Source organism: Danio rerio, chromosome 25 (genome assembly GCF_049306965.1).
Source record: "Danio rerio strain Tuebingen ecotype United States chromosome 25, GRCz12tu, whole genome shotgun sequence".
Taxonomy (NCBI): domain Eukaryota; kingdom Metazoa; phylum Chordata; class Actinopteri; order Cypriniformes; family Danionidae; genus Danio; species Danio rerio.
This window is the reverse complement of record NC_133200.1, coordinates 21,409,240-21,433,899: the sequence shown is the minus strand read 5'-3', so window position 1 is coordinate 21,433,899 and position 24,660 is coordinate 21,409,240. Positions and strand designations below refer to the sequence as shown.

The following is a 24,660-nucleotide window of genomic DNA, read 5'->3' as shown; positions in this document are numbered from 1 at the left end:
TTTCTAAGCTGCCAGACAAGCAAGAAACCTTACAAAAAACAAAAACAGCTGAAAATATCATCCCTTGCCCCTCTAAAAACCCAATCAAATCTTAAGACTCTCATACCTTGTTTGTTGGTTCTTTGGGTTTCTCTTCCATGGATTTCTGTAATAAAGTAATTATGATACTAAACAAATAATACAAAAACAGCATTAAATACATCACTAACATGTCAAACCTTCATTATAGATGGAAATGATTGAGAAAATGACCTGTTCTCTGAGATAGGACCTTGTTGGTCTGTCCTCATCGTCTGGTTTGTTTATCTCCTCAAGAGATGCTTTGGGTTCCTCTGGCACCGTTTTCTCCTGTACCGGGACTGTATCCTCAACGTCAACATTTCTCTCCTCTAGCTTTTCCTCCACTTTAAGCTCTTCCTTTTCCTTCCAAGAGTTGGTTTCTGTTGAAGGGAGATCATTTCTGGATGACTCTTGATCGTCTCTTCTAGTTTTTGGCTCAATCTCTGTGGCAGCGCTGGTGCTTTCGGTTCCATTCGTGATGGTGGGATCAAGTTCCTTCTGTCTCTCCAAAGCTTCCTTCATTCTTTTTTGTCTTCTTTCCTCTCTTTTGGCAATCCTTTCCAGAAGAGCCTGGTCATCATCATCCTCCGCTGGTTCAGAACTAGTGATCAATGAAGATGTCTCTGTGCTGAAAACAGTATCATTAGAAGCTGTAGAGGTATTTGTATATGTTAAAGGCACAGAATGTAAGATTTTCTCATTTAAATATCCAAAAAGAACCAGAACAGTGCTGTATTTTGCTGACTTGTGTACTAACATTATCCCAAAATAAGCCGAAAAGAAAATGAATGAGTGAATGAACTTAAACACTTTGTGTTGGGACAACATGAATGAATTGTGTGAAACTGTGTGAAAATCCATTCATGATATATGACACACAATATACAATGCAACAAACATTCCTCATAATATACATTATATGCTTTCATTAATTTCTCACAGTGTCTTAAACACTTGCAAAAATGGATTTACAAGGCAGATTTATCTTAATAGCAATCATGTAGAAGTACATAAACCTAACCGTAAGCCTAAACCTAAAATAAACGGTAAAGGTATCTCTTAGTTCTGATTGGCTTATAGGAATGTTGTTCCAGGATCAACATAGATGTTAATCCAGGAACATATTCTATTTGGTGAAATCAGGTTGGCAGGGTTACACCATGCAAATTCACAAAAAAACTGTATATTTGTGCTAGCAAGTAAAACTACCTGTTGCTTTCTGTTGTAATATTACTGGACTCTTCATTCTCCATGTTTCGCAGGCGTTCTTGACGAGCTCGTCTCCGGCGCTCGCGAGCCGCCTCCTCATCATCATCATAAGAGTTCATCCTGTGAAAGATGGGATACAGACACGTGAGTAAAGTCTCTTATTCTTCAGCGCAAATGCAGACACTGACAGATATATGAATGCTTCCTGGCTCATCACTGACAGAGCGCGTGGGAAATAACCTTCATAAACTTTACATAAACCTGAAAAGTCAATAATGATTACACGAGCAAACGCGATCTTGAAAATGACTCCACACTGATTGTGCTAAAATTGTGCTAATGCATTATAGGCTTTACATTACAGAGAGAAATAACAGATAAACCAAGACTGCAGTTCAGTCAAGATACCTATGGATAAACAGCTTTCGTTAATAGTTAGCATGCTTTCATGCTCATATTTGACACAAAACACATTTACCTGTAGGAATGACATCCCGCCATACTCACAATTCTCTCTACATATATAGTATATATGCCTATTACATATCCATAATACTTAGTGATATTGCCTGGTTCGGATCTTATTGGTTTCTCACTATAATCGATCTGCTCCAGAGCTAATTTCAATCGAGCCGAGACCACCTAATTCAGGCGATCTTAGACCAACTGATCTGGCGCGGATCCAAGCGCAAATGCAGGATTCACAGAATGACAGAATAAAGAAGATCCTAGCCATTTCAGGGCACTTTTTTTTTGGTTTTAGTACACAAGATAAACACAGACGAGTGAAGCTTTAAATAGGAAAATTATTTAAACTTTTTTTTTAAGCAAGAAAAATACAAAAAAACAAGCTTTAACAATACATTAATGTTAAAACAAACACAAAATACAATAAAAAAATGAAATATAAAATCCAGAAGTTCTTGTATTACCATGGGAAAACATTGCAATACTTGGTGATTGTTGTACAATTTTTGTAGCCCTTGAGTTTCATAAACAGTTTATTGCATTTATTTACATTTGGTTCACCAGCTTGCTTAAGAGACCATCCAGCATCGACTGTAATGAAATCTTTGCGTACACAGACAGAAGTTTGGATGGAAATCTGAGGAGAAAGCTTTGTTAGCATCTTAGAGTCACGGTAAATTAGCCAGACTGTAAACTTAGAAGCAAAAATGTACTTTTGCTTGAATGCTGGTCTCAGATGTTGCACCCACAACACCCCTCTTGAGCGAGTTTGGCCTGTCTTGAGTTTGCCATGGCATGTTGGTGTTTATAAGCCAGCGAGGACACTTGAAATGGCCAATTGACGGAGGATGGGTTTTATGTTTTCCCCCTCTCCTCTTCACTTCCCTTCCCAATCATTTGCAGATGTTGGAGATGGTAGAGAGAAACCCATAACAGGGACCACAATTCTGTTTCTCCGACTCGAGCGCAACAGCGGAAATCCGAAACAATCCGTTCCTCTCAGGGAGTTCCATAAGAAAAAGGTCATCCAAAAAGACAGTCAGATGGAGTATCTGTGATTTTCTTGGAAAAATAAGGTCTGTCTTCTGTAAGAAGTGTTGCTGGATGAATACAATAGCTTTCAGACCTCCAGTGCGGGCGGATGAAATGCAAGGAGAGATGGAGGAAGAAATCTCATCGTCTTGACAGATACTGAAACATTATGGCTGAATCTTGGAACAAAAGCAGCCGTCAAAACATTCCAAAGTCTGTGGAGTTTCCCTAACCTGCTGCAGGAGACATATAGTGAAGGACAAGCCAGATTCACATTGTATTAACTTCTCTTTCAAGAAGAGTGTGCACACTTTACTTTATGTCTGCTCTGACTTACAATGCCGCATGTATTTAAATATATAGTTGTAATTGCATTAAACAAAAGTTTTGTGTTAACAATTTGAATTTATGTTCGATTAACCAGTAGAAAATCTTCTCTTGCCCCATTTTGTACGGCTCATTGTGTTCGAGAACGCTCTGGTTACTAAAGTAACCCTCGTTCCTCGAGGGGGGAACGGAAATGCTATAGTGGATTTAATCCATATATGGGGATTTCGTTCAGAAAGCCAATCATCTTAAAGAGTATGTAAACGAGCCAATGAAATGCCAATGAGTTGGCAGCGTCAGCTAGCGCAGCTGATGCTTGGAGTAATCGTTTAAACAATATAAAGAACAGAAAGTGCAAGGCTGAGGCATCTTTTTTAGCTGAAGAGACTAAGGCCCAATCCCAATTCTATTTTTGTACCCCTTGCCCTTCCCCTTCCCCTTGGCCCTTACAACAGAGGGTTAAGGGGAAGGGCTTCAAAATTTACCCCTAAGAATTGGGACCAGGTACGTGCACACATAGGGCTCAACCTGTGCAGTGCACATGCCCTTTTTAGTCTTGGATAGAAAGTGTCCTTCCAAAATGATCAAAAGTGCCCCCGCGACGCGGCACACCTTCGGTCCCGCCCTTCAGTTGGCGCGCGACAACACCGCTTTTGAGTACGCACGCGACAACACAGCTGATCAGTACGCGCGCGATAACACTGCTCTTTAGTACGCGCGCATCCACTCTGCAGATCTGCAGCACCCCGCCGAACCCCCCCCCCCCACCCCCCCACCCCCGCTCTTTCAAAAATTTATCCTGTACATGCCCTTTGGACGGTCTCTGCACTTGCCTGATTGGGACAGCACTACAGCACATGCACATGTTATCATATGTCCTCGCGATCTCCTGCTTCTCTTGTGAGATTAGACGATGGCGACTACTGTAGTGATTCCAGTTGTGTTATTTTTTGGTATTTATCTTCAGGAGATCACTAAAGGCATATATTATGTTATCATAATGATCTAATGTGGCAATAAGATCGTAACTTTACTGTGTATTTACACAGTGGCCATATTCATCAATGTAAACACACCAAAAACAACATTAACATTATAGCAGACACTGTAAAAAGGCCATTGACAGCCACTAGACATTACTGATAGGGTAATCCAGAGTCAGAATACTGTGGGAACGATGTATAAGAGTTATTTAATAGGAATTATAGATCACGAAATTTAGCGGGGATTTTTTTTGCGTTTTTTTTTTAAAGCATGACGGTAAAACACGAACGCGGTTATGAATATATTAAAACATGTGTTTGTTTGTCGTAAAAATTCGTAATAATGACAATAAATACTAATTTTTGGATCTCTTTACTCCGGGTTCAGCAATACTGCTGCTGTGGCTGGTGCATTCTGGGAAATTTTCTTACCCCTTGGTTTCAAGTGTGGTCCTGAAAAATCTTCGTTCGAAGGGCTATTCACCCCTTCCCCTTAGCCCTACGCCTTCAAGCTAAAGAGAATTGGGACACCAATTCTGGGCAGCATTTCCGTTCCCCGCTCGGGGAACGAGGGTTACTTTAATACCTTTGAGGAAACTGGCTCCACTTGCAGATTGTAAAACCTTGCAAATGTATTAGGTAGCCCTGCAGCTCTATAGATGTCTGTAAGACAGGTGCCGCGTGCACCCGCTCATAAGGATGCGATGCTCTGAGTGGAGTACGCACACACTCCTGAGGTTCACGGCTAGCCCTGGCTTTGATGAGCGAGGGAGGTGGAATCCACTATCCAGTGGGCCAACCTCTGTTTAGATAAGGCACTTCCCTGCTGCCGACCACCATAACAGACAAAGAGCTGCTCAGATGATCTAAAGCTCTGAGCGCAGTCCAGATAAATCTGCAAAACGCGAACTGGACAAATTAATGAAGGGGCAGGGTGAACCGGGAGGTCCGCGGGTCCCGAGGCGATGGATAATCTCCAACTGGAACCCTCAGACCTGCCCAAGTGCCCGCTACAGTGCAGGGACAGCTGGGGTGGTTTGCCCTTTTGCAAGGGCTAACTGCGATCTTAACTGCTCAACAGACATGCCCTCGAAATAAATTAACATGCTGAACCCCCAGACATGCAACGCAGTGCTCGTGCCCATCATCCGGGCACGGGAAACCACCGCATCCAGAAAAGGACGTGCTGCATGACTGTGTTGCTCTTTTACGTAAAAGTGCAACTATACGCACCGCTCGGGAGGACCGGACCCAAATAAAACTCATGCGTGTTCTGCAGAGACCCAATTATATGTGCCTTTTTGAGGCTTAAAAATGCTGGACGACGGTGTTTCCTAAATCTCCTTAAATGTCTGGGAGTTGACTTTTGCTTTTACTTTCTACGTTTTTTGCATTACACTTTTATTAAAGACTACTTTTCGTTTCGCTTCACAGCTGACAGTACGCATTTTTTAAAAACTTTAACCCATTGAAAAGAAACAGTGTATAACAGTGTCATAATAAATAAAGTATTGTCAAAAACCACATTAATTTTTGTGTCAAAAAAGGGGTTAAGGATCTGCGTGAAATTATCGATCTTAGATAAGTTCATGGTCTTTGGTTTCCCTAACCTGCTGCAGGAGACATATAGTGAAGGACAAGCCAGATTCACATTGTATTAACTTCTCTTTCAAGAAGAGTGTGCACACTTTACTTTATGTCTGCTCTGACTTACAATGCCGCATGTATTTAAATATATAGTTGTAATTGCATTAAACAAAAGTTTTGTGTTAACAATTTGAATTTATGTTCGATTAACCAGTAGAAAATCTTCTCTTGCCCCATTTTGTACGGCTCATTGTGTTCGAGAACGCTCTGGTTACTAAAGTAACCCTCGTTCCTCGAGGGGGGAACGGAAATGCTATAGTGGATTTAATCCATATATGGGGATTTCGTTCAGAAAGCCAATCATCTTAAAGAGTATGTAAACGAGCCAATGAAATGCCAATGAGTTGGCAGCGTCAGCTAGCGCAGCTGATGCTTGGAGTAATCGTTTAAACAATATAAAGAACAGAAAGTGCAAGGCTGAGGCATCTTTTTTAGCTGAAGAGACTAAGGCCCAATCCCAATTCTATTTTTGTACCCCTTGCCCTTCCCCTTCCCCTTGGCCCTTACAACAGAGGGTTAAGGGGAAGGGCTTCAAAATTTACCCCTAAGAATTGGGACCAGGTACGTGCACACATAGGGCTCAACCTGTGCAGTGCACATGCCCTTTTTAGTCTTGGATAGAAAGTGTCCTTCCAAAATGATCAAAAGTGCCCCCGCGACGCGGCACACCTTCGGTCCCGCCCTTCAGTTGGCGCGCGACAACACCGCTTTTGAGTACGCACGCGACAACACAGCTGATCAGTACGCGCGCGATAACACTGCTCTTTAGTACGCGCGCATCCACTCTGCAGATCTGCAGCACCCCGCCGAACCCCCCCCCCCCACCCCCGCTCTTTCAAAAATTTATCCTGTACATGCCCTTTGGACGGTCTCTGCACTTGCCTGATTGGGACAGCACTACAGCACATGCACATGTTATCATATGTCCTCGCGATCTCCTGCTTCTCTTGTGAGATTAGACGATGGCGACTACTGTAGTGATTCCAGTTGTGTTATTTTTTGGTATTTATCTTCAGGAGATCACTAAAGGCATATATTATGTTATCATAATGATCTAATGTGGCAATAAGATCGTAACTTTACTGTGTATTTACACAGTGGCCATATTCATCAATGTAAACACACCAAAAACAACATTAACATTATAGCAGACACTGTAAAAAGGCCATTGACAGCCACTAGACATTACTGATAGGGTAATCCAGAGTCAGAATACTGTGGGAACGATGTATAAGAGTTATTTAATAGGAATTATAGATCACGAAATTTAGCGGGGATTTTTTTTGCGTTTTTTTTTTAAAGCATGACGGTAAAACACGAACGCGGTTATGAATATATTAAAACATGTGTTTGTTTGTCGTAAAAATTCGTAATAATGACAATAAATACTAATTTTTGGATCTCTTTACTCCGGGTTCAGCAATACTGCTGCTGTGGCTGGTGCATTCTGGGAAATTTTCTTACCCCTTGGTTTCAAGTGTGGTCCTGAAAAATCTTCGTTCGAAGGGCTATTCACCCCTTCCCCTTAGCCCTACGCCTTCAAGCTAAAGAGAATTGGGACACCAATTCTGGGCAGCATTTCCGTTCCCCGCTCGGGGAACGAGGGTTACTTTAATACCTTTGAGGAAACTGGCTCCACTTGCAGATTGTAAAACCTTGCAAATGTATTAGGTAGCCCTGCAGCTCTATAGATGTCTGTAAGACAGGTGCCGCGTGCACCCGCTCATAAGGATGCGATGCTCTGAGTGGAGTACGCACACACTCCTGAGGTTCACGGCTAGCCCTGGCTTTGATGAGCGAGGGAGGTGGAATCCACTATCCAGTGGGCCAACCTCTGTTTAGATAAGGCACTTCCCTGCTGCCGACCACCATAACAGACAAAGAGCTGCTCAGATGATCTAAAGCTCTGAGCGCAGTCCAGATAAATCCGCAAAACGCGAACTGGACAAATTAATGAAGGGGCAGGGTGAACCGGGAGGTCCGCGGGTCCCGAGGCGATGGATAATCTCCAACTGGAACCCTCAGACCTGCCCAAGTGCCCGCTACAGTGCAGGGACAGCTGGGGTGGTTTGCCCTTTTGCAAGGGCTAACTGCGATCTTAACTGCTCAACAGACATGCCCTCGAAATAAATTAACATGCTGAACCCCCAGACATGCAACGCAGTGCTCGTGCCCATCATCCGGGCACGGGAAACCACCGCATCCAGAAAAGGACGCATTTTTTTAAAAACTTTAACCCATTGAAAAGAAACAGTGTATAACAGTGTCATAATAAATAAAGTATTGTCAAAAACCACATTAATTTTTGTGTCAAAAAAGGGGTTAAGGATCTGCGTGAAATTATCGATCTTAGATAAGTTCATGGTCTTTGGAATGTTACTTAGAATAACCAGGGAATTCTTTAGGATATTGTACATCTTGGGAGAAGGGAATGTTGTTAGCGATAGTTCGTCATAATTTAAAGTTATCTGGACCTAAACAGTTGCTGTGAAAAAGTTTTTTTGACATGGTAAAATATGGTTTACATCACTATTAAGGGAATTTAACTAAATTGTCGAACATTTTTTAAAGACATTTATAGAGAATGGGTGTCCGATGTCTTCTGTAAATGATCTGTTGTGTGGGTAAAGGATATGTTTCAATCCAGCTACCACCGCAAGTATATTTCAAACCTGTGGGAAGCACTGATTAATGTAATGTATGTTTGTATTAAATGCATTCATGCCACATTTGAGCAGCATTAAAAAACTTAGATGCCTAGATGCCACTTTAGAAGCATCTCTGTGCAACATTTATCGTGTAAACTATCCTCAGCTCCTTGTAATAATATACCAAATATTAATTAAAATTGCTGTTTAAATGCATTTGTGCAATCTCTAAGCTGCATCTGTGTACAGAAGCCTAAATGTAATTTCAGAAGCATTTCTTTCCAACCTTTATATTGTAAATTTGGCATGAATTATGGCTGCTTTGACCAATCTCAGCCCTTTGTATTAACAGGCCCAAAGCCAGCCTGGTGGCAGGGGTGGTTCTTTTTTCTCAAAAAGTGGACCTTTTTGCAGTTTTTTACCTAATTTTTTACTTAATTATGCAGTTTAAATACTGCATTTTATTGTCATTTTAAGCACTATTTGTTGCTGGATTTGTTTGTCAAATGGTCATCATAACCACACTTTTTAATGTATCATGTACGTGCAAATGTATTATATCATGTATCATTAGAATAAAACAAATAAATTAGGCACATGTTAAAGGTTTAAATAAAAAATAAATAAATAAATAAAAAAACCTGTAGCCTATTGTCATTTATTAGGCAAACAACAACCTGGCCAGGACTTCAGTCAATTTCTGAATTCGACCATTTGAACAATAAAAAACGAAAATGTATATTGTATATTGGGTGGCGCGCTGGCGCAGTGGGTAGTGCTGTCGCCTCACAGCAAAAAGGTTGCCGGTTTAAGCCTGGGCTGGGTCAGTTGGCATTTCTGTGTGGATTTTGCATGTTCTCCCTGCATTCGTGTGGGTTTCCTCCGGGTGCTCCGGTTTCCCCCACAGTCCAAAGACATGCGCTATTGGTAAATTAGGTAGGCTAAATTGTCCATAGTGTATGAGTGTGAATGAATGTGTATGGATGTTTCCCAGAGATGGGTTGCAGCTGGAAGGGCATCGGCTGCGTGAAACATGTGCTGGATAAGTTGGCGGTTCATTCCGCTGTGGCAACCCAGGATTAATAAAGAGACTAAGCCAAAAAGAAAATGAATGAATGAATAAAAATGGTTCAAAACCATCCAAATATTTTTAAACCCATCTAAGCTATTTTCACAATTTTGCGGGAAACCTGTCTGGCAACACTGAAAATAGCAGATATATCAAAAAAGAATTGAAGTACTGTTGAACTGTGGGTGTCAAAATCAAAATATTTGTAAAAATGTTCATAGTTTTTAGATTTTTTTGAGTATTTATACAAGGTAAACCCGAGCTTTTTAAGTATAAATGACTGAATTAAATATGATAATCAATATATATAATTTTAGTACAAGAAAATAAAAAAGTATAAAAATGTTCATATTGCTTGTTTTCACATGGCGTCATTGGTGACGCGCGGAATTCAGATGGAGGGCAGGAAGTGGTTCTTCTACATTGGAATCACTATCAGAACATCCAAATTTTTGTAATTGTTTAAATCGACCAAAACAAGAAATGCTGAACAGCTTTTATAGATTTCCAAAAGTTTTTGTTTATAAAAGTTTAAGAAACTGGCTGAAAAACTGAAGAATAGGTGGCATGTAATAAACATTTTTTTCAATACATCCACCTGTATAAACTTTTTTGAACGCAATAATTCGTCTGACAGCACCAATAAAGATTAGATACAGGCCTAGCTATGTGTATAAATATGCTAATGTGTTAAATAAAAATCAGGTTCAAACACCAACACACTTACGTCAAAATCCAGGAGAATATATAATGATACGCTATCCTGCCATGCTGTAATGAAATCTCTGTTTTTACTGGAGCATAGTCTACATTTACTATTCACGCTTTTGTATGCGTTCATCTGTTCTGTTATTATATATGTCTGGAAGATGTAAGCATGGGGGAAAACTTTAGTAATTTATAATAAACATGTTTTTGAACCACATATAAAGTTTATGATGTGTAAAACTCTTTGTTAATGAACTCTACAGAAAACTGCAGTATAGTAAACTGATAAACTGTAATAAATACTGTAACGTTAGAGTAAACTGTGGTGCATCATAAGCGTAGAAAACTGAAGGATATTAAATAATTGGTTTATTACTACAGTTTTGTTGTACCACAGCAACAATGTAATTACTACAACAGTTTAGTTCAAGTAATTATCTATAGTATGCTTCCAAACACTGTAGTATTTTTTCATGTAACCCAATAGCTTACTGTATATACTGCCTCAAATATATTTTAATTCAGTAGAAAACTCTGCCCTCTCATTATATAAGGATCATGCCCAACATTTGAAAATATTTCTTATTAATATCTCTTTTGAAATAGGGTATAAATTGCAAAAATATGGACTTTCCTCTATGTCTCCCATTCAGTTTTGTACTTACTGCCTTCCATCTGAAGTTTGTGTGTCGCCAGAACCATGTGATTGAAAACAACCTATAGAAAGGTGTGATGATATTCTTTAATCATGTGACTATGCACCAGTAATTTATTTATAATCCAAGAACTGATGTACTATTATGGCACAAGATGAAGAAAAAGAAACTCAAAACCACACAGCAGTTTTTTTTGCAACTATAGTTGATCTTTGGATTTCAGAAAATGAAACTGGACAGAATTATGAAGATATGGTTTAGAAGTGGTAGTACTGAAAGTATTAAATGAGAAAATGCATGTCAGAAATATGCTGACGCATCTGCAAACTGTTTAATCAAGCACAAGGGATTTATGGGCGATGCCACGATCGTTTCACTTGATAGAAGTATATACGACTGTTTTGAACTGAAAACCACGATGGGCAGCTGTGATTTTGGGGGAGTTTAGATTCTTTTGCATCAATAATTGTCATCGCAAATATTTCTTTTCCAGATATGATTCCAATAAAGTTTGTTTTCTCCACTACAAAGCCAGTGGATGTGGTGGAAATGCCTTGAGGTTTCTTTCTTGAGACTCATCCATCTCAATAAAGCACATACAGTATGAACCCAACGGCAGACTGAAATATTAAATATGAGTGGAGAAATATATTCCCTCACACAGAGTTTAACATGAGAGTGTCAGAATTCATCATTTCTCCAGATGAAAGCTGCTGTTATGTAAGGTCTGCTGGGGTTTGGCTCCACTATCGATTGGATTATTCAAGTTATTTTATCAAAGGTTTCATTTCCTTTTTAGCTCTGATTGTTTCCACAATGACGGCTTAAAGATAATTTTCATTTGCAATGTGTCATTTTTTTATAAACCTTCTTATAATCAAATTGGCCCAGACCAACGAGACTAAAGACCAATGAATAATAAAATCTTTTAAAAAGTCAGTTTAAAAAATGTTTTCTAACAATTCTATGGTTTTAATTATTTTTTTTAATTTGTATTTTTAATAAAATAATTGGTCCCACTTTATATTACAGTAAGTGGCCTTAACTAATATGTACTTACACAGGAATTAATAGTTTGTTACAATGTACTTATTGTGTAAATTCATGTGTTTACTGTGTACTTATGCTTGATTAAATACATGTATGTAATTACATCTGTAATTAACTTTTGTAATTACATTTGCAAATACACCGTTGACCATGCCTTAACCTACCCTTAAACCTACCCATGCCACCAAACCTGTCCATAACCCAACCTCTATCCCAACTCAAAAGCACCATAAGTGTTCTCAAATACATTAAAAACACAGTAAGTACATTGTATTTATTTTTTGATGTAAGTACATAGTAGTTAGGGACACTTAATATAAAGTTGGACCAAATATTTTTATATAGATAGAAAATAATTATGAAATTAATTATAAAAATAAAAAGATTGTATCATCCTTTGTCATTAAAAGGTATCATTTTTACTGCTTAAAATGTTGAATCTTCTAGCATTCTAAAATTTTATTTGAATTTTTCTGAAAAATAATAATGAATCTAAAAATATTATTCCAAACTATTTTAGCATCACTGAGATCCAGCTGTGTTTTTATCACTTGTATATATATATATACAGTTGAAGTCAGAATTATTAGCCCCCTGAATTATTAGTACTTTTTTAGAACACATTTTTAAACATAATTGTTTTAATAACTCATTTCTAATAACTAATTTATTTTATCTTTGCTATGACGTCAGTAAATTATATTTTACTAGATATTTTTCAAGACACTTCTATACAGCTTAAAGTGATATTTAAAGGCTTAACTAGGTTAATTAGTGTAACTAGGCAGGTTAGGGTAATTAGGCAAGTTATTGTTTAACAGTGGTTTGTTCTGTAGATTATCGAGAAAAAATATAAAGGCGCTTAAAGGGGCTAACAATTTTGTCTTTAAATTGGTGTTTAAAATTTGTAAAACTGCTTTTATTCTAGCCGAAATAAAACAATTAGGACTTTTTTCAAAAGAAAAAATATTATCAAACATACTGTGCAAATTACCTTGCTCTGTTTAACATCATTTGGCAAAAATAAAAAAGAATAAATAAATTCGAAGGGGGCTAATAATTATGACTTAAATTGTATATATATATATATATATAAATATATAAATATATATATATATATATATATATATATATATATATATATATATATATATATATATATATATACGATGGCATAATCATGTAATTTAAAAAAAAGATAATCTTCCGCCATTTATTCCCATCTGCAGCTGATAAGAACATCAGAAACCATTGCTACTTCCCACTACTACACACACACCACTTTATCGCTAGTATTCGAATGATTCTCTTGTGTAATGTCTAAAGTGATGACAAAACAGATTATTTTGCTCACATTTTAAGATTATAAGGCTAAATGGCACGAAATGCCATCAGTCTACAGAGATTTCCCGGTATATGTCTGCATGCAATATTAGTCAAACAGTAGTGAGCTTATTCCTCTGCTTGTCATCTTGTCATGTGGGTGGATTAATACACAAGGGTGAAGAGGCTGTACGAGTGCTGGTATTGCAGAAAATTGCACGACTTTCAGCAAATCAGATTCGAGAACCAGACAGAACTGTTGTATGAATAAATAAATAAATAAATAAATATGTAGTTATAATTCTAAATATAAAGTCTTAAAAAGTCCAAAATAATAATAGTAAATAAAAAACTAATAACAAATATAAACTATTAAGATTTATAACCACTGTCTTCTTTATATGAGGACATTTCAACATTTGTGAATTAACATATCAAAATCAGAACATTTAAACATGAATCTAAGAAGTGTCAGTCTTTCTATAAATGACTTATAAATAATTTATATTTCTGCATTCTAAAAAAAATTTATAAAAAATCTTATCCACATACTCTTATCCTTCTCTATTTAAAACATTTATCATAAGGACTGTTGTATAAAAGTAAAAATACCCCAGAAAGTAAACACTGTAATCTTCTCAACCCCAAATATTGAAACAGAAAAGCATGGAAAGTGTGAAGCTGACGGTGTGTGTTATCATTGCAGCAGATCCACAATCAACACAAAACTGTTCTATCTCACTCCAGCCTGTGTAAAATCATGGACACCTGCACTGTCAGTCATGTGTGCTGTTAGTATGTGCTTTCAGGAGTGTAGAATGATGAGCAGAGTATCTGTAATGTGCAGTCGTTCACATCTGCAGACCAGTCCTTAAATGGAGCTCTGAGAGAACAAACTATAAACACTCTCAGCAAACCGCTGCGCACTTCAGCCACGCTAATACAAGCTTTCTGCATTTCAGGAATTAATATGAGGGGAATAAAGTTTTGGATGACCATTTTAAAAGTCCATTTTTTTCATATGACTTCATGCACTTCAAGAAGTTCTTAAAATAAAGATGGACAGCAAAAAAGGCTTGTGTAAACATGAATAAATCTGAGATGGTTTGGTAAACATGGAATAATTTACATTTATTGTGTACAAAATTACTTGTGATGCAATGCTGTTTCTCTTTTAATGACATCAAACAGTTTTGTTTTGCTTTGCTACATTGTGTTCTCTATTAGATACATAAATAATATTTAAAATATTAAACAGGAAAAAAGTTTAAAATGTGGGTTTTTTTTGTTTTTCTATATATTTCCTAAACTATGTTTAGCAGATCAAAGACATTTTCACAGTATGTCTGATAATATGTTTTCTTCTGGTGTAAGTCTTATGTGTTTTATTTAGGCTAGAATAAAAACAGTTTTAAATTTTTTTAAGAATCATTTTAAGGTCAAAATTATAAGCCCCTTCAAGCTATATATTTTTTGATAACTCGCCTAATTACCCTAACCTGCCTAGTTAACCCAATTAACCTAGTTAAGCCTTTAAATGTCACTTTAAGCTGTAGAGAAGTGTCTTGAAAAATATCTAGTCAAATATTATTTACTGTCATCATGGCAAAGATAAAATAAATCAGTTATTAGAAATAATTTATTAAAACTATTATGTTTAAAAATGTGTTGAAAAATCTCTTCTCCATTAAACAGAAATTGGGGAAAAATAAACAGGGGGTCAAATAATTTAGGGGGATTAATAATTCTGACTTCATCTGTATATATAGGCGTCATCATGGTTCAGTTCAGTTCTGATTATCGATTCGGTTCAATTCGATCTCTCGTTGCATCGACACTGCTTTCCATAAACAATTTGATATTTTACTTAGAAATAGGAGGCTCCATACTAATCATCCACCTCCCACCCACATATAGTTTTATCTGATATATATATCTGCACCCGACCAGCACCCGATTGTCCCTTTAATAATTTACTTCTTTGTTTTAGGCATGATGATAGGTCACCGTGAATATTAACAGCAGATTCAGTAAGCTACAATCTGCACATCTCCGATAGTAAAATAATACGTTAATCTTAAACGTTTTTAAATGAACGTTTATTTATAAAAACAAAAGTTTTTCTTAAGACAACATTTTCTTCATTTTCAAATAGATACAGAAAATAAAAATAAAACATTTTAGCTTTTACAGATACAGGAAGAAGATAGCAAAAAGGATGCCACTTTGGCCTAAACGGCAGCTGTTAATGTTTACTTGGCCCGTTTCTTCGCTTGTGTCTGGATTCACAAGTGATGTTATTGTTGCAACAGCTGAGAGAGGAGACAAAACCTTACCTTACAAACACGCCAAAAGTCAAAGGGGCCACAGAAAGTGAGAGAGTTTACAGCTTTCTATTTTAGCTGGGTTCTGATGTACTTCCCTGTCAGTGAAAATCTGTCAAGCAAACTCACAAGCAGTGAATTGTGCACAGTTATCTGCTTTTTAAGTAGTTGAAACGTTTTGATTACTCGCTGTCTCCTCCTTTGCCATAGTAAGCTAACACCATATAAGGCATGTGATAAATGACATCAGTACATAAAAACCGGTTATGATTATATTATTATATATTATATATATATATATATATATATATATATATATATATATATATATATGTATATTCATTCATTCATTTTCTTTTCGGCTTAGTCCTTTTATCAATCTAGAGTCGCCACATATATAACCGACATATTACATAATGTTGATGATATTTTATTTTAAAAGGGACAAGTATAAATAGTACTAAAAATTACTAATAACAAATCAGTCATTAATATTTTTTAAAACAAGACATTATTTATATATTGTAGTAAACATATATTATATAATTGACATAATAGTCTTGTTAGACTCAATTAAAAAGTAAATATGTTATATTTAATATAATCAACAAGATAACTATATTAAAATAGATTTCACTTCATTACATACAATTTCTGTTTTAAATTCAACTTCTGCTCTTGTGTTTTGAAATTAAGTCTGTAGTAAACTAACAAGTGCACTTGCCATTTGCCAGTCAAACTATTCCTGGCCCCAAAAGAAAGCATCAAACTCCTAAAAATATCTATTGTGCATCTGTCTAGAATCAGTTATTATCTGGTTTACTCTACTGACCTGTCAACTATAACAAAGCAGCATAAACAGAGGAAGACATTTACAAGGACGTCAACCTTTATAAGGAATAGAAAGGCCAGCAGAGAAACGGTTGTTTCGAGCACACAGACACAACCTGGTCGGAGTCTCACAGGCACCTTTAAACTAATCATCAAGATGACAGTGATCTCATCTTTATTGCATCATTTAATCATGATGAAATTAGCTGATAATGAAACCTTTTGCCAACAAATTCAGGTTTAAAATGTGTGGAAAATGTTGCAATTAGTGTGATTTCAAAATGACAACAACATCTGATGTTCTACTCAAAAAATGATCAAGTACTCAGACTAAGGTTTGCCTAAATAAAAAGTGGTCAACAGTCCTCAAATAGGTTAAGAGTTTAATTGACAAGTTGTAAATGTTGTATGGAGATTTAAATGCTTTTTTAAAGTTAGAATGATGACATGAATGCACCTTTAGGTTTCTTTCAAGCAATTCTCTTATCTGGTCATATTAGTCAGAATCTCAAGAAGCCGTCTGAAAGGAATAATGCCGTGTTCAAGTTCTTCTGGGAAGTTTATTCTAGTCATAAATACTGTACACCATCAGATGCATTCAAATCACATTTTCAACTCACTTCTTTTGATAAATGACAAGAAATTAGAGCAGGGTTTGTTAACCCTGCTTATAAACGTTGAAGAACAAAGAATTTCAATCAGATGTGTTTTGCATTTAAAATCACTAGAATTTTTTTTTATGAAGCCACTTTAAGCTGTCTTATGTAAAACGTATTGTTAATTGTAATATTATAATCCTGCAACATTCATGTCTGTTTGTGTAAATTCACACAAATGACCATGTCACAACCTATAAAATATAATGATTTATGTTGTACTTTTGCGTTCTCCATGTTTTATAACTTCATGAACAATTTAAAATTCAGAATCCATTTTTTATGACAATTACAAAACCAAAAATGAATTTGGTTTCCCCAAAATACTTAATTTTCTCTCACTCCAAACCAATTCCATTGTTTGAGCCAGTGATGCCCATAGATTTATATATATATATATACAAATATTGCTTAAAGATTGCAGGGGACATAGACAGTGACATGGACATGAGTAATCAAATTATTTGCCTTAATCTGATTAAGACAATATTATAATTAAGGAGTTTCCATGAGATGCTTTTTGAATGTTTCTTTCATGATCTGTTTTTACATGTTATCGCACATAACAGAATTAACATCAGTGCGTCACTACACTATCCACATTTTTCTCTGGAGTTTCATGTAATTTTGGGTGTTTCATTCTTCATTTTTCGACTTTAACAGCAGTTTGCCATTTTTACTTTCATTCAGGAACATTCATTCACAAATGTGGGCCCATATGCAGCGGTGCTCTCATTGCGACAAAATGGAAACAAAACCTTTGTTACGGCACAATTATAAACGCAAAACTGACGACCCATGTCTCTGAACAATTGTTCTTCCCCTTGTTTTAATTACGGTTGGCAACACAACGTGCTATCTCTCTGCCCTCTGAACACTGTAACAGGTACATCATGCATACTAATGAAGTTGACTCTCGTTCACAATAGACTGCGCTGATTGGTTCGAACCAAGGGCCCTATCATACACCGGCACAATGTGGTGCATTGCAATTTTTATTTGCTAGTATTAGCTTGGCGCAAGAGTTGTTTTGACATTTTTACGCCACGCTGTTTAAATAGCAAATGCATTTGCGCTCATATGTGCGCCCATAGGCGTTCTGGTCTAAAAGGTAGGCGTTTCGAGGCGCAATTCTAGTGCGTTGCTATTTTGAGGAACTATAACAGTCTGTTTTTTAGACTGGAACAAAGCCGGGCTAAAGTCCAGCGCAAAGTGCGTTAGTTGTGCGCCTCGCTTTCACACTGCTTAATACACACGAGATGTAGAGCAATACGCAAATATTTTTACATATGAAAAGAAATTACAATATTAAGGATTTATGTAAGATATATATATATATATATATATATATATATATATATATATATATATATATATATATATATATATATATATATAAATAAATAAAGGATTAAAATATTACAAAACATATTATTTTCTTGCCTTCATAAACATAAAAACCATACTTTCATGCCTTCTTCATCTCGGGGGCTGTTTCAGTTTATTCATAACAATGTGCTTTTTTAATGTAATTATTATTATCAGCAGTATTTATTATATCCATATTTGTATTAGTTTTATTAAAAACAAGCTTAGATTTGTCCACCTGTCAGGTTTTAGACTATATGGGGCATAGCATGTGTATTTAGATATAACTCAGGTTTTTGACCACACTTCGTTATTATTGTTCATTGTTTCGTTTGCTGGAAATTATAACTGAATTCAGAAATAGTTTTGAAACAAATCGTTGCGCTTAACAAACGAAATTAATTACTTATAGGCTAGTTGATGTCTCTGCGTACAAGGTTTCCCTATCCACGAGAGCAAAAGTGAAAGTAGATAATGAGAGGCCCTACTTCTCATTCTCGCATCTCTGAAGATGTTCTCTTTATTGTTTGTTGTTTTCTCGCTGGTGATACGTTCAGTTTTTCCACTTACAAAGTCGCCAAGTAAATAGCAAAAGAGCCATGGCGCGACGCAACTGGCTCTTAAAGGGAATGGGAGATGAGACTCTGAATGATTTATTCTCAAAACACACCTATAACTCATTAAGAAAATAAGCTCAACCCTTTTAGATCATGCGGCACAGTGCAAAGTGGATTTTTCCGTCCTTATATTAGCAAAAGTGGATTCTAACACGCCCTTAATGCGTTTGCGCCCAGCGCTTTACACTTTGCGCATGGACCATCAAAATGGAGCTCCAAGTCTTTCTTATGAATCTGTGCTGAAAACTCACAGACGTCACATTTTACCCACTGGTACAGACATCCAGTCTACATGCTGGAATTTACACAATGATCTTATGAGCGTGACATAGCTTCAAAATGACTTCTTAAACTGGAAAAACGAAATAACGCAAAAACAACTAATTTTTGTGAAATATAGAAGTCCCAATAGTGTTTTTAAAATTGTGTTAACATCTCAAAAATGTGTTTGGTCTTTTATGACCTTTTAATGTGGCCCAGTTATTGATCAAATTCAGTCATGACGTGTGTATTAACAAATGTGTGACTTACTTCTCTGCCTCGCGCTGCATCTCTTCTCGCTTTTGTCGTCGTAACTCTCTGCGACGCTCAAAATCAAAATCCTCATCCATGATGATTCACACAGAGCTCTTTGGGCACAAGCTGAAAAAGAGAGACAGACAGTCAGACAGTATAGGATTTATGAAGATTTGAACTGTCCTGATCCCTCTGAGTCAAAGTTAAGAGTCTCTTTGTCAGTTGTTTTATCAGGACTAAAGCATTCCTGATTAAACATTGCCACACATTCAACTTCCAGCTTTGTGAAATGAAATATGTGATGGCTTGGTAAATTAGTGTTTTGCTGCTACACCTCAAAAAATGTTTCTCTGCACACTTTCCTCATCAGTCATTGGTCAGACTTTCAGGCATTTTTGAAGATCAACACCTTAATCTCCTCTGTAAATAAACACTTTTAGCAAAGGTAAGTGGTACACTATACTTTCTAAATTTAAAATGTAAAAGATTTAATCATTTATAATGCTATAATTGAATTATATTGATAATGTAATCCTTCACGTCATGTGTTTAAGTGTCAGTCCCAGCCCTGCATAGTGCTAAAATCTGTTAAATGTTAATCCAGTGGGATTCAGGTTGGTCAGAGAGCACTTCAACATCCGTGATGAGGAACTTGGCTGAATAATTCTGCTTAGTATTTTACAGTCTGTCTCTCTGCAGGACACCATCCCCCATTTTATATGATAAAACCTTTGCATCGATATGGGAACAATTAGGTTGATGGTGTCACAAAGCCTGTTCTGTGTTCGACTCTTTATATCACATGTGTGTAGCACCGGTCCAGACAGAAACCGCCCAGCAGGCTAGAGGTGAGTGGACTTGTTGGACGGCTGCTTCCACCGGAGCTGCAGGCATGTTTGGTTTGGCTTTCCTCCAGAGACAGAAGAACAAGGCTGTTGCACCAATCAAAAGAGTCTCCATATGTGCAAGTCCTGTAATGGTGACCTCATGTGAGGGATTTCTGGGCAATGGACGCATACAGCTTTCATGAACCCTCTTAACCCGTGCTGACAGCCTGTCACATCTGTCAGCAGAAGTGCTGATGTGCATTAACCACTGCGTTTAATGCACTGCACCTATGCATAAGACAATATGTGTGCAATTTCCTTTGTGAATTTCCTTTTCTTTTGTTGGGCTTTGTGAAAAAGAAACTAGATGTGAGAAAGTGTTGGTGATCACTGTGGCAAACTAGAGAACTGATTGAAATACACCTGAACATTTTCACTACATTCATCAAATTGTCAACAAATAAAAGAACAATTTAAAGACTTTTGTCAGTTTTACAGTTTATATTTGTGCTGTTTCCTGCACACATTGGCTGCGTCCGAAATCGTGTACTACTTAGTAGGCACTACATTTGAATTTGAATTTACTACTCAACCGTAAGGAAAGTATAGTAGCATGAATGGACGTACTAAATCCATTTTACTTTCAAACGCCATTTTGTCATGATCACATGACCTACCTGCGTCAGTTGCATTGCTTCATTCATGAATTTGCTCACATAATATTATGAGATAGTGTAGCGTCCATTAAATGAGCAGTTCAGAAACTCGCCGGAAGTAGTAGGTCATCCGGGTACTTCTCGCCTACTGTTTTTCCAATTCTATGAATTACGGCTTTTAGCATACTATATAGTATGGAAGTATGCCATTTCAGATGAAAAAAAGGTCATGTGATTTTGTTGTGAGAGATCATTTGATGATAAAAATGTGTGCGAATGGATAAACCAGCAGGCTGAGCACACTGTAAAACATCTAAAATGTTGTTTTGGTCATTCTAAAACACCTTAACCATCTCAGTATTAGGGTTATTATTTTATTAATGGCTTCCAGAATCAAGATTGGCTCTGCATCTCACGCCATTGCGTGGTCACTGTGTGTCAGGATTGTCTTCTGAGGCGCAAGTCATTTATTAAACAAAGAAAAGACTTACGCAGCTTCACTTATCGCAAACAATTACGTTATTACTGTTGGTATTTGGCACCAGATAACCAGAAAGTGTTAGCTTTGACTCATTGGATGGAAATGCTGCTTTATCCGCACATCTTTTATGCAATAATCCAGTTTTGCGCATAAAGTTAATTTGCATTTTTAGATGGAAATGTAACTCATGATGTATTAACAGGTAGTATTTCAGTGTGTTTGGACAAAACCTGGCAAATTTAAGAAAATCAACAACTTTAAGAACATATGGGAACATTAAAGGAAGCTTATTAAAATAGCTTTTTAAAATGAATGGTGGTCTCATACATATAAAGGAATACAAAAGCATTTTTTCATCGTAATTTCCGCTTTCTGTTCTCTTTAACTCTTTACTTTTAATTATAAAATGCTTTTGGGTACATGTTACACATTTCTCAGACTCCCTTTCTCTGTCCGGTCTTCCTACCACAAGGTATTGTGGAGTCCACAAATCATTTCCACATGACAGAGACAGAGAACATATTCTAATTTAAACATCTGTGACTGATTCCAGGACCTGGGCAGTTTGCCCTTTTCAAGCTTTTTATTTTTTACTACGCTTGTCTGGACTAGACTACTAGTACAACCAACATAATGCTTTTACTCTAAACGGATGGGGGAAAAGCTTGAAATGAATCTCACTAGAACTTTTACATTACTGTCTGAGAATATGATGGCGAAATCCGTTAAAAGGATTGATATACTGTATCTCAGGCCCACAATGAAAGCCTGTTTGTCAGGAAGTCAGGATTTTAGAGCCGCAACCACCCAGGTAAGATTGGGTGAAGCAGTTTACAATGACATAACGAGCTGTCTAGTGGCTTTTCAATAAAGCTTTATTATGTGCCGACAGGATCGTTGTGTGGAGCCAGAAAACGCATCAGGGTGGGATCTACATCCAAGCCAAAACCAACGAAAGCTGTGCAAGATGTTGAAACCATTTTCTTGTCACTGATAGAGTACCTGTTTTCCATTTGATTTATTCACTTATTCAGACCTGTAGATACAGTGCATGAGAAACAGTTCACCATTTTTCTGTTCCACAGATTTGACTCGCTAGTCACTACTTTTTCATAAGTAGTAGTATTGCTAATTCCCTGACAAGAGTAATTCATAATACAACACTTCACCAAGAACGATAGGGCCTGTGGTAAATGGGGGGAGTAGGAAGAAGTTTACCTGCAAAAGGGAACCTGCGTGGGGTAATGGAGGTATGTAACTAGTTGGGTAGGGGGAGCAAAGAGCCATGCACATTCGGCCCACACAGAAGCTCCAGAATGATAAAGAGAGAGTGATGACAGTGATAGATGAGAGAGGACCAGGCCTGGCACAATTTATTTTCAAAGGTTTTGTTTGTGTGTTCTTGAGAGGCTGCTGCTTGTTGTGAACGTCATCGCTACAGTTCATGTTAGCCAATCACTATCAGGGCTGATCACCTTTCCAGTAAAGCTCAGAAGCAATGACATCCCAGGCTCATTCTGATTACGTACCCCTATACACATTTCTGGAGAGAGCAAAATAAGTCCCAAAAGCTACGTTTTTTTTTTTTTTGCAGTTTTTGTTTTCACAAATACACAAGAAGCCGATGTGTACGCTTTTTTTAGATCTCAAATTTCTCCCGCTGTTCTCACATAAATCCACCAAAGGCCACTGTTAAGTGACTGATTTAGTGACTGACCAACCGACCGATCACCCCACCTTCCTCCTTCTCTAAACCCAACCAACAGTGTTTTAAAAAGCATTGATTGAACCTCCAACCACCTTCCTCAAACCCAAAGGCAGTGTTTTAAAAAGCAAGTCAGAAAAAGAAAACCCCCCTGATTTTTAACACGTTCTCACCCTGTTATTTACTTTATTTGATTTTTAGCTTTTGTTTTTGTCTTACCTGCTTTCTGGGAATGTTCTTTGTCGGACTCAAACCCTATTGTCGCAGTCACCTCTGCTCTGAGTCTCAAGTCTGCTGAGGTACATGTCGAGCCAACTGACAAATTGGTAACTGCAGGAAAACCGCCCATATGGATATAAGCGGTCAGCTGGTCAGCGAGAAAAGGTGATGAAAAAGATTAAATGCAGCCGTACGTAACTCTGGCTACATGACTTGCGATCTCCAGAAATGTATATAGGGCTACGATTTTAGAATGAGCCTATGTTGAGGAAAGAGGTACACAGTTCCAGATGTCTACTGCTAGGGCTGCCTGTGGTAGTGGTGCAGGATTGAGTGGAAATTGACTGATTGAGAGTGGGATGGAAAGCTTGCAGACCTTATCACACGATAAGGGTTTAAATAACCCTAAACAGGTGTAGCTATCTGATTGCACAAACATGGTCACAATGATACACTGTAAGGTCTCAGTTGTCATAATATCAGACTGAATGATAATGAAAATGCACCAAACAAGGACATAAAAAACTTGCCCAGAGCTTGATGTCATCCATTTGTGACACTAACCTGCATTCTCAAATGACACATCGCCACAAACTTAATCTCAATAATTTTGCTCACAGGGTGCCTGCAAGTGTGACTTGAAAACAACATTAAAACTGTTTATTTGACTGTGAACAATGTTGTACTTTGATAGTCATTGGCTGCTAATATGATTTCGCTATTTAGAGTTTGCAAATAATACTTCTATAAAATTTTATTATTAAGGAAAAAGTCACAATGTGACGAATACAAAACCAATTTTACCTCTATGTGTAAGTTTACTGTCACTAAAGGTGTAGTTCACTGTCACACTAGAGTTTGAGCATGCAAAATTCTGTGGTACGGTGCTGCAAAAAAACGCAGGATTAAACAAGATGATTAGACAAATTTAAAAAAAAGAAAGCGATTCCCTACCATAAGTGTTTTCAAAAGCAATCTAGAAAAAGAACAGCTGTCACGGCCTCATGATTTTACCACGTTTTCACCCTGTTGTTTATTAATTTAAAAAAATCAAAACTTGAGCCCTCTGGACAGAAATTTAAAAAAGAAAGGGTGGGTGGGTCAGTCTGTCAGTCAGTCAATCGACAGCAAACTGGCCTGGTCGGCTGAAGTGTATATTGCGCCGTCTGGTGAATTTATACGGGAAGACAAGGCAGGAGAGGATTTTGAGATAATCTAAAAGGATACACAGCACCCTCTGATAGATTTGCAAAAACAAAAACTGCAAGCAGCCTGGTTTG

General features: G+C 37.2%; 2 protein-coding genes across 4 annotated transcripts in view; one reads left to right on the top strand and one right to left on the bottom strand.

The window, feature by feature from the left end:
- The window catches only part of LOC101885990 (interleukin-17 receptor A), a 132,236-nt gene that overhangs the window by 3,138 nt on the left and 104,438 nt on the right, over window positions 1-24,660 (top strand). The window lies entirely within an intron of this gene.
- cald1b (caldesmon 1b) overlaps window positions 1-24,660 on the bottom strand; it is a 72,804-nt gene that overhangs the window by 33,854 nt on the left and 14,290 nt on the right. For all 3 annotated transcript variants that reach the window (NM_001320459.1, XM_073942139.1, XM_073942140.1), the window contains 4 exon segments: window positions 107-145; window positions 253-688; window positions 1,270-1,389; window positions 19,508-19,618. In NM_001320459.1, the coding sequence (NP_001307388.1) occupies window positions 107-145; window positions 253-688; window positions 1,270-1,389; window positions 19,508-19,587 (675 nt within the window). In that variant the 5' untranslated portion in view covers window positions 19,588-19,618.